We start from the raw sequence: 12341 nt of genomic DNA, 5'->3' as shown, positions 1-12341 counted from the left end.
AACTTGAAAGACATATTTCTCGAAATAGCAAAAACTACGCTTATGTGCATTGTCCTCCAAGTCCCGCAAATGACCAAAGAACACAGCGCAAAACCCTTGAGGAGCATCATCCGCCATAAAATGCAATATTCGCGATAAAAGCAATCTACAGGGTGTCCCAGGATTAAGTGCGAATATTGAAGGAGTCGATTCTTTGGGTCAAATAAAGACGTTTTCGTGGTAATATTTTTTTTTCCATAAATGCTTTCCCTGGGGGCATGACCCCCCAAAGTTGGAGAAAAAAATCGTATTTTTAACACTGTGACAATATTCATCAACCAATAATAATGACAATTGGTAACTGGGAGTGATTTTTAGCGTTCTTTTCACTTTTGGCCTCCAAAAAAAGGAAAACTCACTTTGAGGGGGGTTTAGGGGGGTATCAAACCTAAAAGTGGCCAAAATTAATATAACTCAAGACAAAAATTGATTTTTGACAGCACTCCTAGATTTAGCGTTGAAAAATATTGGGGAAATATATCTTGCGTTTTTTCGCTTTGACTCGTCGTTTTCGAGATAATAGGGACTAACAAGGGATAATAGGGGGTAGTAGGGGATAAAGGGGGCCTCCAAGGAAAGCGTTTATGGAAAGAAAGTTTTATCATAAAAACGTCCTTTTCTGACCCAAAGAATCGACTCCTGCAATATTCGTACTTAATCCTGGGACACCCTGTATTTTGACTCTCTCGTCTGGGACCTTGGCTGGTCTGGTAATGGTCACTCGAAGATGGGTTTGAAGGGGGGCCGGGAGGGGCATGGATGGACTTCCTGGGCGGGGATGGCGGGAATTCCTGGAGCAGAATCGAAAGTGAGTCCCGAGAGTAAAAGTGGCGAGCGCGGCACCGAATCCGAAACCGAAAGTGAGTGGCAATGGCCGGTCGCGTCGCGTCGTCGCGCCGTTCCGACGCTGGGACGTGACCCGGCCGACGCGACGCGACGCGCGGCGCGCCGCACGCCATGAATGGGACGACACTCGTTCACACCTCAATTCTTGGAAGGGACCAGATTACACCGGACAGAAATGAAAAAAATATAACATAAAACGGAAAATAGTGGTAATTTAAGAACCCTTTACCTGACCCAGCCGAGCAGGGTTGCCGCTATCCTCCGCAAAAACCGCGAATGTTCCAGTGGAATACAGGGTGTCCCACGATTAAGTACAAATATTGAAGGAGTCGATTCTTTGGGTAAAAAAAAAGACGTTTTTCGTGGTCTAACTTTTTTTCCGAAAACGCTTTTCCTGGGGGGCCCGTCATTCCCCTTTTATCCCCTGAGACGTATTTCGCGTGTGATTAATGCAAATCGATAGCTAAAACGTGAACTCGTATAACTTAATTTCGGTGTTTCAAAATTTCCGCTCTTATTTTATTTGTTTAAAGAAGCAAAACAAGGTAACTTCGTAGCTTACAAGCTTCACTGATTTTTTCAAAACCCAGTCGAACAATGCAGACGGATTACATACCGGGTAACTATGTCCCTCCCACACCGTGTTACCTCAAGGGTCACAGGGTGTTGGAGTGGCTTAGTCTTCCACGGTCACGATGACTGATATTTGAGTGTACCTCCTCCGGGGATTGAGCCTGGGACCTCAGTGTTGGCAGCGAACTGCCTTGACCACTACACCACTGAGGCTGACTCTTCACCATGTACCTACGGATGAACGAGTAATTCCAAGGCATTACGTTCGGTTACTTTAAACTCCTTTAAAGGGATTGACTATATTACAAATACTGTTAATTGAATGTTTATTTTTCGTTTATGGAGAAAGTAAACAACGAATATCTCATTTACTGGGTCTGCGGAGAGATTCGAAGATATTCTCATTTCAGAGAGTCCATAAATATTCAGATGAATAGATAACATCGAATCAGAAGGTATAATCAAACCACGACAAGAATCAGCTCTAGACTTATGAATATTATTCCGACCAATGATATCCTTAAAGTGAGTTCGGTTGAGCTGGCTTCCAATAAAGGCCGCTGATTTTTTTCATTTTTCTCTGAAAAAATCTAATGGTAATTTTTGCCTTACTCAGACGTGCATGATGAAGGTTGATTTTTGCACTCTGGAGGGAAGCAAAAAGTGACCCTTCCTTGACCCGTGACTTTTACTATCCAAGGAGACATTTAGACCTAATCAATAACTTATTCGCATCATTACATTTTGAAGGCAATATATATGCACAAATAACTATCAAATTTGTAATCTTTGAATAAATATTTGGTCGTTCTTATTCTGATTCTGGTATTTTTTTAAAGAAAATTTCTCATTTTTTATCGTGTGGAGTGGATTTCTGCGAATTGCCGCTCGTTGCTCGAAATTGGACGTATTTACGCTAAAAGGAATTATGTTACACGCAAACCCTATGCACATAGTTTCTTTTAGCATAAATATGTCCAATTCAATTTTTATTGCCATCTTTTATTCCTTTTTTGCTATGTTGTATGGTTCCGTTTTCCGACTAATCCAACGTATTAAAAGCTGCGGTCAGATAGAGGGTTGCTAGTCTAATCAAGCCTTCAAACTCCAATCCATCTCTATACTGCCGTGCTAAGGAAGAACGCCGTGCGAACATTCGAGACTTGCCAAAGTCCCTTCGATAAAATGTTTATTTTTTAGGAAAGTTATGTTTGTTTTTTTCCTTTAAATTTTCAGAAACTTTAGGTAAAATTGCGAACTAAATTATCCGAAAAATTGGGAGGAAAATATTCATTAATTTACTAGGGAATTCGCGTTTTATCAAACGAAATTTGGCATCGCCTGATGGCTCATGCGACGTTTTTCCTCAGCACGGCAGTATAACTGATGGGCTTTACCCTAAAGCTCTCATTGTAAATAGACTGCTGACGCATGCATTAATCAAATCGTTCGATGTAAAATCTTGGAATCTGAGATCTTGGCACAGTTTGGCAAATTATGCCTGCAATTACAAATCCGCTGCCGGTCGACAGAAAACTATTTCACTGCACCTATGCCTATGTGGCGACAATATTGTCGCCGCTTACTGAAGCCCGTGCGCAGGTCAATGAACTGCGATGCGATGTTGTCGTTGCTTATCTTCGGATAACTAAATTATTTCTAATTAAATATTTTAAAGCAAATGCCAGAGGCTAGAGCAGTGGCGAGGCGGGAAAGGTCAAGTATCGATATTTCCCCTTTTCAGGCTATGGTAAAGAATCGATTAAAAAACTGTTTGTTGCAAACACCCTGCTTATCGATCCTCTCCCATAGGTTTAAATGACAGATTATTCCAGTGGCGAGGCGTGAATGATCGATTATCGATATTTCCTCATTTGTAGCAATGGTAAATACCTAATCGATTATTAAGGTGTTCGCTGCGAACACCCCGTTTATCGATCCTTTTCCATAGGTTTAAATGGCAGATCATTCGATATATCGCAAAGCACGCCACGCCATTGCGCTGGGGTAACCGCTAGCAAACGTAGCTATACTCTTACACACACGACCCAAAAATAGCTTATGACTCGCTTTACGAGGGGAGGCTCAATATCATTTTTACGCAAATGAGTGATACCTCGATTTATAATTTAAATTTATGCAAATTTCGAGGAGTTCAATAGTTTCTATCGATTTTTGCAAAATTTTTGATGTCCTGGAGATCGTATTAATTCACAAAGTTCATTACTCTATCAATGTCGGTTCTTGATAGCTGCCAACACGGTTTTTCCTCCATTTAAATGCGTGTAAATTAATCGATTCTCAGTAAAGCTGCTTGCCTCGCCTTAAATCGATGTTTGTAGTAGATATAAGTGGAGGAAAGTCAGAACTGTCGAAATTGCAAAATCGTCACAGTCTCATAAGAGATGCTCTTTGCTCGTTATAGAATGGATTATGCGGTACCTAATGATTAGCTGTGATTCATATGCTGATTGATTGATCGATCCGTTATTCCTCCGCGCACAAATATTGTAAGAGGTAAAACATACCATATTTTAATTTAAGGGACCTATTCTTCTGAAATTTAATTATTAACCACAGATGATGTGAATGAAACTTTTGAGAATCCTGACCAAGATTATACGATAAAACTTTTAATCATTATCGGATCAAATATTTTGTTACTCGTTACAGTTTTACTTTTTTCTCGAGCAGAAAATATATGATGTAAATGACAGCACTGGACATAGTAGGTATCGATGTGCTGGAGAGAGAAAGCGAATGACACGAGTGATTTGTGCGTGACTTGCGACGAAATTTAGGTGATTGCCCACACCCTGCTCTGTTCGGTGCCTCAAGGCAACTCAAGAGGGCCGATTCTGGGGGGTTGTTTTTGTAATGATTGTTTTTTAACTTGTTTTTGACCTCCAGAGGCCCCAATCATCGGGGTCTTTAAACTCGGTTCGGTGAGCCTCCTTCTTCTTGGAAGGATCGTCCGAGACGCAAAAAAAGTTGTTGTTTTCTTCCCCAAAAAGTATGACGCACAAGGGACTATAATTAATCACAGTTCCTTTGTTAGTTTGTTTTTTTAATGGTGTGTCTCTTAATTTTAATGTATCCAAGCCTGGTTTGTTTTTAAATTGTTGACGCAATTCCTGGAAAATCCATCTCATCTTTGATCCATTCCTTGATTCTCCTGTAGATAATCACCTCTGTTCACATTATTCAATTGATCAGATCATAGGTACTAATCGATCAGAGCTCGGACGCTAGTTTCAGGTTTATCTTCCTTTCAATTTTTTCTCAGGCAACATTAAAGGAGACAAATTAACTGATCATCGTGAGAATTGTTAAAAGTTTTTCCATGAATTCAAAACTATTTATGTTTTCTCCGTGATAATATCTGATGGTATAGTGTCAAATTCTGTCTGGGACAATATAACTATCATTGGGCTAAAAATTAAATAATGTAATCTTTCGTGAAATAGAACTTATATTGTATTCGAGCAGATTAAAGTTTCAAGTTCCGAGGGATTCAAGGAGGGGGATCGATTACGCCCTTTGTCCACTTCACACATTCCACATCCACGATATCACGGGCTCTTAGCAAGGAGTGATGGGGGTAGAGGGTTACTTTGGCAATGTTTTTAGACTTAAAAGTAGAGATTATAAATGCTATACGAGTTTGTTACTTTGTTTTGCTTTTTGAGAGTCTGCGAGAAGTGAAAATTATTTTATATCGAAAATCATCGAAGCAGAAATCATGTAAAACATCGGAATCGCAGTAATTACAAAACTATATTCACTGATTTTTAAACCAATTAACACAGCGAAAAATAACTTCATTTTTTCATAAAAAATGTTATGATCACCTACTGCAACAGTCACCTAATTCTCTTTTTTGAAGAACAAGAGTGACCATACGATTGTTAAGACTGGTACGATGCTTCTAATGACCACTTGATCCGAGTGCATGTAATGGTAATGTATTAAAATAGCAGGATATGAAGCAGGTGTGGGCGGATGATGTGAATGAAACATTTTGATAATATTTTAACTTTGGTATTTTATTTTTTGATATGTAATAAATACAATTCAAAAAGAGTTTCTCAGAAACAATATGATTACATCATTTTTGAAAATTCAAAAATTTATAAAATAAAGGTATCAAAACATTAGTATTTATAGTATTTACACATCATATTTATATATTTATACGCGACATTTGTGTCGAAAATTTGTTTTTTTTTTAAATTTTATGAAGCACTGAATACTTCGTTGGAAATAAGGGCGTGAATATTATTATATTATTTGAAATATTATTTACATTTCTTTGGACTCGAAGTTCAAACGCACATCGGTTTTCTAGTCGACGCTTCTGGGAAGACTGAGGGTTGGTGGGTGCCACAATATTAAGTCAGTTGCTTAAATAAATGAGATCCGGAAGAGTCAGCCATTTTAAATGTCTTTCTTGTTTGCTAAGAACAGAAGAAAAGAAACAAATACGTTTGAACCATGTCATAAATAATATGGTCAATCATCAGAACGAATTAAATGTGATTCCTTCCTCCATCTCATCGGTAGGTGTTGCGTGCACTAATGAAGATTATACTATTTTTAAATCGCCAACAATGTTCATTCGTCCTTTTGATGCTGGTCAGGCACGATGTATAAAAATAAAAGAAAACAGGAACACAAGAGGCACAATTGCAAACAGAAGTCAAAGTATAATTAAGGGCACCAACAAGAAACGTCTGATATAGGACCAAAATATCGTCTCACCAAATTTGTTGATAATAAAAGGATAGGGCTCATCGAATATCAGTCCATATTTAGTCCATAGTCCCGCGAAATGGTGTGGACCCAGCACCATTTCTCCACCTTGTTCAGTCCATAGTTAAACATACTAATCATAGGTGGATCCAGACACTTCGAACGGGAGGGGGGAGAAAGGGGGGTCCGGGGGGCTTCCACCAGAAAATTTTCAAAATTTTAAACGCATCTAACATGCAGTTAGAGTCCATTTCGTCATGAATAATTAAAACATTTGAGCGTCCTTCTTTCTTCTTTCTCTATTCTTTCCTACTCTCTTTCTTCCCTGTTTCTTCTGTCTCTTTTATTTCAGCAAACGAGGGGGTGGAGGGGGGAGTACCTCTCCCTACGCTCTCCCCCTGGATCCGCCTATGCTACAAATATGACCCTCAGTAGTGAAATGGGTCAGTTGCGCTGGTAACAGAATTGTGTTTGGATGCTTGATTCACATGGATTAGCTGAAGATAATAAGTTCTGTCCAAACATCAACTTTCTGCGTTCATTATGAACCGAGATATCACCCTTTCAAAAGTCGGATTTTTGACGTTGAGTAACCAGTGCAAATGTGTGTCACACTGACTGATGAAAGCAAGGTGGACGAAACCAAGGGTGTCACCACCGCGGTGGATGACGTCAAAAGCCTGACTTTACGAAGGGCGACATCTCAGTTAATATTGAACGTAAAAAGCTGCACTTTCTACGGATCTCATTATTTTTAGCTAACTACAAGAATCAAGAATGTAAACACGATTTTGTGACCAGCGCAACTGACCCATTGTAAAATTGCAAGGATTGCGTCGAACTCACCGAAATGACAAATCAGGAAGAAATCCGGGTGATGTGTCTACTGGCCGTAGAGAGCTCGGGGTGGAGGTCCAGGGTGCAGCATTTGATGGAGCCTCCTCCAAGGAGAAGCTCGCTCAAATCGACGGAGATGGGGTTGTAGCCGTGCTCCCTCAACTGCCGCCCGAAGGTCTTGGCCCGCGAGGGGATGACCACGTTGTAGCCGTCGCTGTAGACGTTCATGGCGAAGACGGCCGCGTCTTCCTCCGTGGCCAGGATGGCGTTCGGGAAGCGGTCCCGGAGGATGGCCAGGGACTCCTCGTCGAAGGCCGACTCCAGGTAGGCGATGCACGGCGAGGACGCGTCGACCGGCTCGCGGTCCAGGACCGTCAACGCCGTGTCCAGGTGGTAGTACCGGGGGTTGACCAGCTTTAGTGTTACCACTTCGCGATCGAAAACGCGGGCCACCTGAAAATCATATTCATCATGATTTATTACTTCCTCTTCACAGTGAAAAGTAAAACAAATCATAAGAGTACCGCGTATCACGTAACGCACGTAACGCCTGTACTGCCTTACTAAGGAAGAACGTCATACGAACATTCGAGATTTGCCTTTCCTCCGATATAATGATAATTTTTTAGGAGAGTTGTGAATATTATACCTTGAACTTTTCAGGAACTTTATGTGAAACTGTGCACAAAATTGTCTCAAAAATGAAAGAAAAATATTACAAATTTTCCTGAAAATTATGATTTGTCTAAGGAAATTTGACAACGCTGAAGGCTCATACAGCTTTTCCTTAGCACGGGAGTGTAGCGCGAAACGCTTCGGTTGGCAGGACCGCGAAAGGGGTAGGGGGGCGTGGCCCCTTGTGTGGTTTATAATATATGTATATGAAGTAGAACGGTAAGTAACAATAACTTTCAGTTACTCAGCCTCAATTGAAGGTACGAATTTAGGTACTGCGAAACATATTTTCTCTGCAAAATTTCACGAGGGACCCGAATCACACGACTAATACTTACAGTTAACATTGGTTAAAAGGCAAATACAAACGGCGACGTTTCTGTTATTTAACTTTCACAAAACGAAATATATGAAATATTGAAAATTTTCGTGAAATATTTCATGCGGAGCTGTGATATGGAACTTATTTTCAGGAGCTGAGTATACTAAGAAACATCAATAATCAAACATTATAATTTCTTGCACTTAATGCACTTTTCAATATCTTTCATAGAGAATGGGCATCAATTCGGGACCTTTTGGGCTTACCCTGAATTTCCTCAGTATGCTTTTTTGCTCCTTGGAGGTGTATATTTTACGGAATGCATCATGATTTGGTCTTTTTCGGGTCTAATTCTGGCCTAGAAACATGGGTCTAAAGGTTGACTTTGGCAAAAAATTTAGGTTTTCGACCGCAAATCCAAAATAACTCGCATTTCTCGCCACATTAGTCGTCCTTAGACCCATTTTTTTGGGGCCAGCATTAGACCTGAAAAGAGCTCGAAAATGATGAAATCTCTATGCATTCCGTAAAATATAGACCTTCATTGCGCAAAAAATTGTAGAATCGAGGAAATTTAGGGTGAGCTCAAAAACGGCCCTTATTGGTACCTCTCCTCTCATGAAATTTCACGATTCTACTTTTCATGAATAATTGCAAGCCAGAGAGGCACGGTAGAACGTTTGCCTGTCGTGTACGGAAAAATGCATGAACAAAAATACACAGAAATACCTCTAATAATTCAATAAAAAAAACACAATATAACGCGTGACCATGGTTAAAAAACAACAAATCACAAAGCCTGGGGTGTTCCGGGGTGGTTTCAACCCCCTCCTCGACCAGGAAACGAAAGTATGCAAAAAAATACAAAAATCAAAGTTCAGAACCTCACTTTTTTTATCGCGAAATGAGGGTGTAGTATTTTGATTTTTATAAATGTTTACATATTTTTGTATTCTGGTCGCGAAGGGGGTTTAAACGACCCATAAACGTCGCATGCTTTGAGTTTGTTGTTTTTTAATCTTGGTTCCCCGTTTTCTTGTGGTTTATTTTGTAGAAAAATGGATACTCACCTCTTGGTGGGAGCGAGGGTTGGTGCGGAAACCGGTTCCGGCGAGGATGACGTCACCGACGGGGAGGAAATCGCCCTGGCCCTCGTTGGTCTCGCGCGGCTCGGCGACCTTGAGACCGTGCTTGCGGAACCAGGCCATGTAAGCAGGGCCCTCGGCGTGGCGCTCCGGGTGGAGGAACTTGGCGCCGTAGGCGACGTTGCCCAGGACGAGGCCGCCGTTGGCCGCGTAGACCATGTCCGGGAGACCGGGCAGAGGGTCGACCAAGTGGACGTCGAAGCCCAGCTCCTGGTAGACGTCGTAGAGACGCTGCCACTGCTTCAGCGCCTTCGTCTGGTCCACGCCAGCTTCCGGGTCCATCCACGGGTTGATCTTGTAGGCCACCGTGAAGAACGTCGGCCGGCACATGAGGATGCTCCGCTTCGTCGCCTCGCGGACGGGCCGCGCAGGCTTCCCGGACACTCCTGTCTTCGTTGCGCACGAGTTTGCGATTGAGCAAGACATTTTCTACGGATGATCTTCAAAGGCGGGAAACTGGTTCGGAGTCGGCGCTTTTGGCACTTTTCAAGATATCACTGCTCAAGTGTAACTGCAATCAAAGTAAACATAGTATCAGGATAAGTACACCATCTATGAAAATATATCGATGTCACAAGTAATAAAATAAACTGTGATTCATTATATGATGTCTGATTTACTATGGATTTAAAAATATTCAACTAAAACAATTTATTATGGATATATTGAAAATTCAAAAGCTTTTGAAGTTCTCAAATCCGACCAATTTTTCACAGTATAAAAACTAGTTTTACCATATTGCTAGTTTATCTCCGTGGTCATATGTTTTGTATATAATAGGATGGTTTTTTAATCAATATAAAATTTTAAACATTTTTTCGTGTCAATCGTTTCTAGCAAACCTTTCAAAATTTTTATTCCATAATGTTACTCATGCAAGGAAGTAAACTCACGGACAATCATAAAATCATTAATTGTACAAAGACTGCAGGCGAGAGGTAATTTAGTTTTTGTAACGAAAGAGCTTAAACAACGAAAGGAACGTAGATGGGTTTAGGAATCGTTTAAGATGACGGTTACAATATGTTTCTGCTGGGAGGACAAAAATTCGGTTCTGAATACAGCGTAAGTGAGTAGTCTGTGTGTGCTGTTACTCTGCGTGAGATGTGCTCTTTCTGTAGCGTAATCAGACAGAATTCGAGATATTACGAATGTAATTTTTGTTGAATAGGTGAAATTATAAAAAATGGAATCTTTCTAATCAGCTATGACCTGGCCTTCGTAACGTGAAAATGAATAGACAGAAGACAGAATAGAAGCAACGTTAATACGACTTGAACAAAATTGGCTATTGATTATTAATTGTCTAATTGAAAAGGTTCCTACTGATAAAATGAAATTGCATTTTAACTGTTCACAGCTGTGCTTTGATTTCTGGTAGAAGATAAAAAATTCGCGAAGCTAAATTTTACGCGGCAAAAGACTGATTTTCTCATCAAGCAGTGTGATATAAAATGTTTTAAAGGTCAAAACGATGGGTCTGCTTGTAAGTTCTGAAGTACTTTTTGGAGGGGAAATTTCTATTATCCTTTTAAGTTAATTTGAAATGTTGAGCTTACACCCTTTTTCATGAAAATGAAGAGGAAATTGAGAAATTTTGAAATAAAAAAAGCAGGATTAAAGTGAATTTAGATAGTTTTTTTTTTCACTCAACTTTATCATTTTAAGATTATCATCACTCACTTTATCATCAACTTTATCAAGTTGAGCATGGTAATATGGCCTTTCGATGCAGACAAAAATTAAGGCCTTTTTTAAAAAAAATAAACATAAAGAAAACAAAACCTTAAAAAATGTGTGGGTACTCTTCAAATAACAAAAAATTAAAAAATTAGGGATTTGAGAATTTTGGATTCACGAACTTCTCCCAAAAACTTATTTAGTCGAGTTCAAAATGATCATGCAACAAATTACCAAAGTTTCGGTTTACGGTATTTTATTACCTATCGCTAAATAGAGCAGACGGTTAACACTGTTTACTTGAAAGGAGAACTGAATTTGTTGAGTTATCTGTGGAATAACAATAGAAAAACGCGAGTGCCACAAAGGAGTCGTCCCTTCGAAGAAGAAGCTGAAACTTAAGTCACCAACGGGTGTCGTGTGCTTAAATAGTAAAGTTGACTAAAACGCAACAAGTTCTCCCTCTCTGTCACACTTCCTTCCTTTTATCTGAGCTTTCTTTGTTTGAAAGTTTCACCCGCTTATCCTATCTTATCTTGAATTAAACATTAGGTCGATCCCCTCGAGGACCGTGATAATTTTTTTTTGTAGTCTGGTCATACGCACTCGGTTACGCGATCCGGCACTGATCCGGCACTGATCCGGAGCTGATCCGGAACTAAGAGCGTGACTCGTAGCATCCATCCGTGTCGAATTCTTAGGCAATCTGAGACTCAAGTGCAAAGTTCTTGAAAGATGTCGTTTTCATCGTGTTTCAAGTGCAATAATCTGAGCACACTCCACTTAAGCAAACACTACAGTTTCCGACTAGACGCAAAACGCTCAATCCAAATAATGCTCCGTCGAACGGAATTTTTTTCACCGTCCTTGTTTTTATTTTAGGGCTGGTCGAGTTTTTTTTCGGCGAAACAGTTAGCATTGGGTTCTGTTTTTTGCAAGAAGCACACTGGAAGGACAAATCTTTGCTACAATTACATGCTTTTCTTTCTTTTCTTTTCTTTTCTTTCTTTTTAAACAAATTTTATTTAAAAATATCGTAACTACTACTAGAACTATATGCCTTGTATCTACATGAATTAAATTAACGGAGACATTTAAGAAACAAAGTATCACTAGATAATACACATTGTTCACATAGTAAATACTAAGAAAAAAAAGTTAGTTCGATGACATGAAATATAAGTTGGTGTTCCATATAGGTCGTATTCTATTAGATTCATGTGACCGAACTCTAGGTCTTAGGAACCGTATCCCTAGTTAATCAAACCGAACCACAGTGAAAAGATCCCGTGGATAAATTACATTAAAAGATACTTATTAGACTTAGTTGAGATGCGTGTTAGAAGTCTTAGACTGCTTAAAAAATTCATTAAAAGAGAGTTGGAAGAGGGATAGGGCGCCTTTAGTACTGGGAAAGAAAGGTCAAAACGCCCTGGTAAAAATTGGCAGTAGACTCTGCGTTCCAAAATACC

General features: G+C 39.9%; 1 protein-coding gene across 2 annotated transcripts; it reads right to left on the bottom strand.

Annotated features, from left to right (window-relative positions):
* Window positions 1-5477: 5477 nt before the first annotated feature.
* LOC109044769 (N(G),N(G)-dimethylarginine dimethylaminohydrolase) lies at window positions 5478-11292 on the bottom strand. 2 transcript variants are annotated; one of them, XM_019062679.2, is made up of 4 exons: window positions 11133-11292; window positions 9115-9700; window positions 7057-7500; window positions 5478-5915 (listed from the first exon to the last, which is right to left on the bottom strand). In XM_019062679.2, exons 2-3 carry the CDS (start codon window positions 9613-9615, stop codon window positions 7069-7071), a joined length of 933 nt encoding a protein of 310 aa, XP_018918224.1. In that variant the 5' UTR covers window positions 9616-9700; window positions 11133-11292; the 3' UTR covers window positions 5478-5915; window positions 7057-7068. The 2 variants fall into 2 exon arrangements, with proteins under 2 accessions (XP_018918224.1, XP_018918225.1); XM_019062680.2 differs by having other exon boundaries at window positions 11104-11291.
* Window positions 11293-12341: the final 1049 nt, after the last annotated feature.

The sequence above is a fragment of the Bemisia tabaci genome, chromosome 1 (genome assembly GCF_918797505.1).
Source record: "Bemisia tabaci chromosome 1, PGI_BMITA_v3".
Taxonomy (NCBI): Eukaryota; Metazoa; Arthropoda; class Insecta; order Hemiptera; family Aleyrodidae; genus Bemisia; species Bemisia tabaci.
The sequence above is the reverse complement of the archived record's forward strand: the minus strand, read 5'-3'. Positions and strand labels throughout refer to the sequence as shown.

What these genes read in the sequence shown, in the direction of transcription:
- LOC109044769 (XM_019062679.2), bottom strand. Translation starts at nt 9,615, where the DNA reads ATGTCTTGCTCAATCGCAAACTCGTGCGCAACGAAGACAGGAGTGTCC. An exon ending in ACCCTCGCTCCCACCAAGAG is followed by an intron (nt 7,501 to 9,114) that starts GTGAGTATCCAT and finishes TATGATTTTCAG; the next exon opens with GTGGCCCGCGTTTTCGATCG.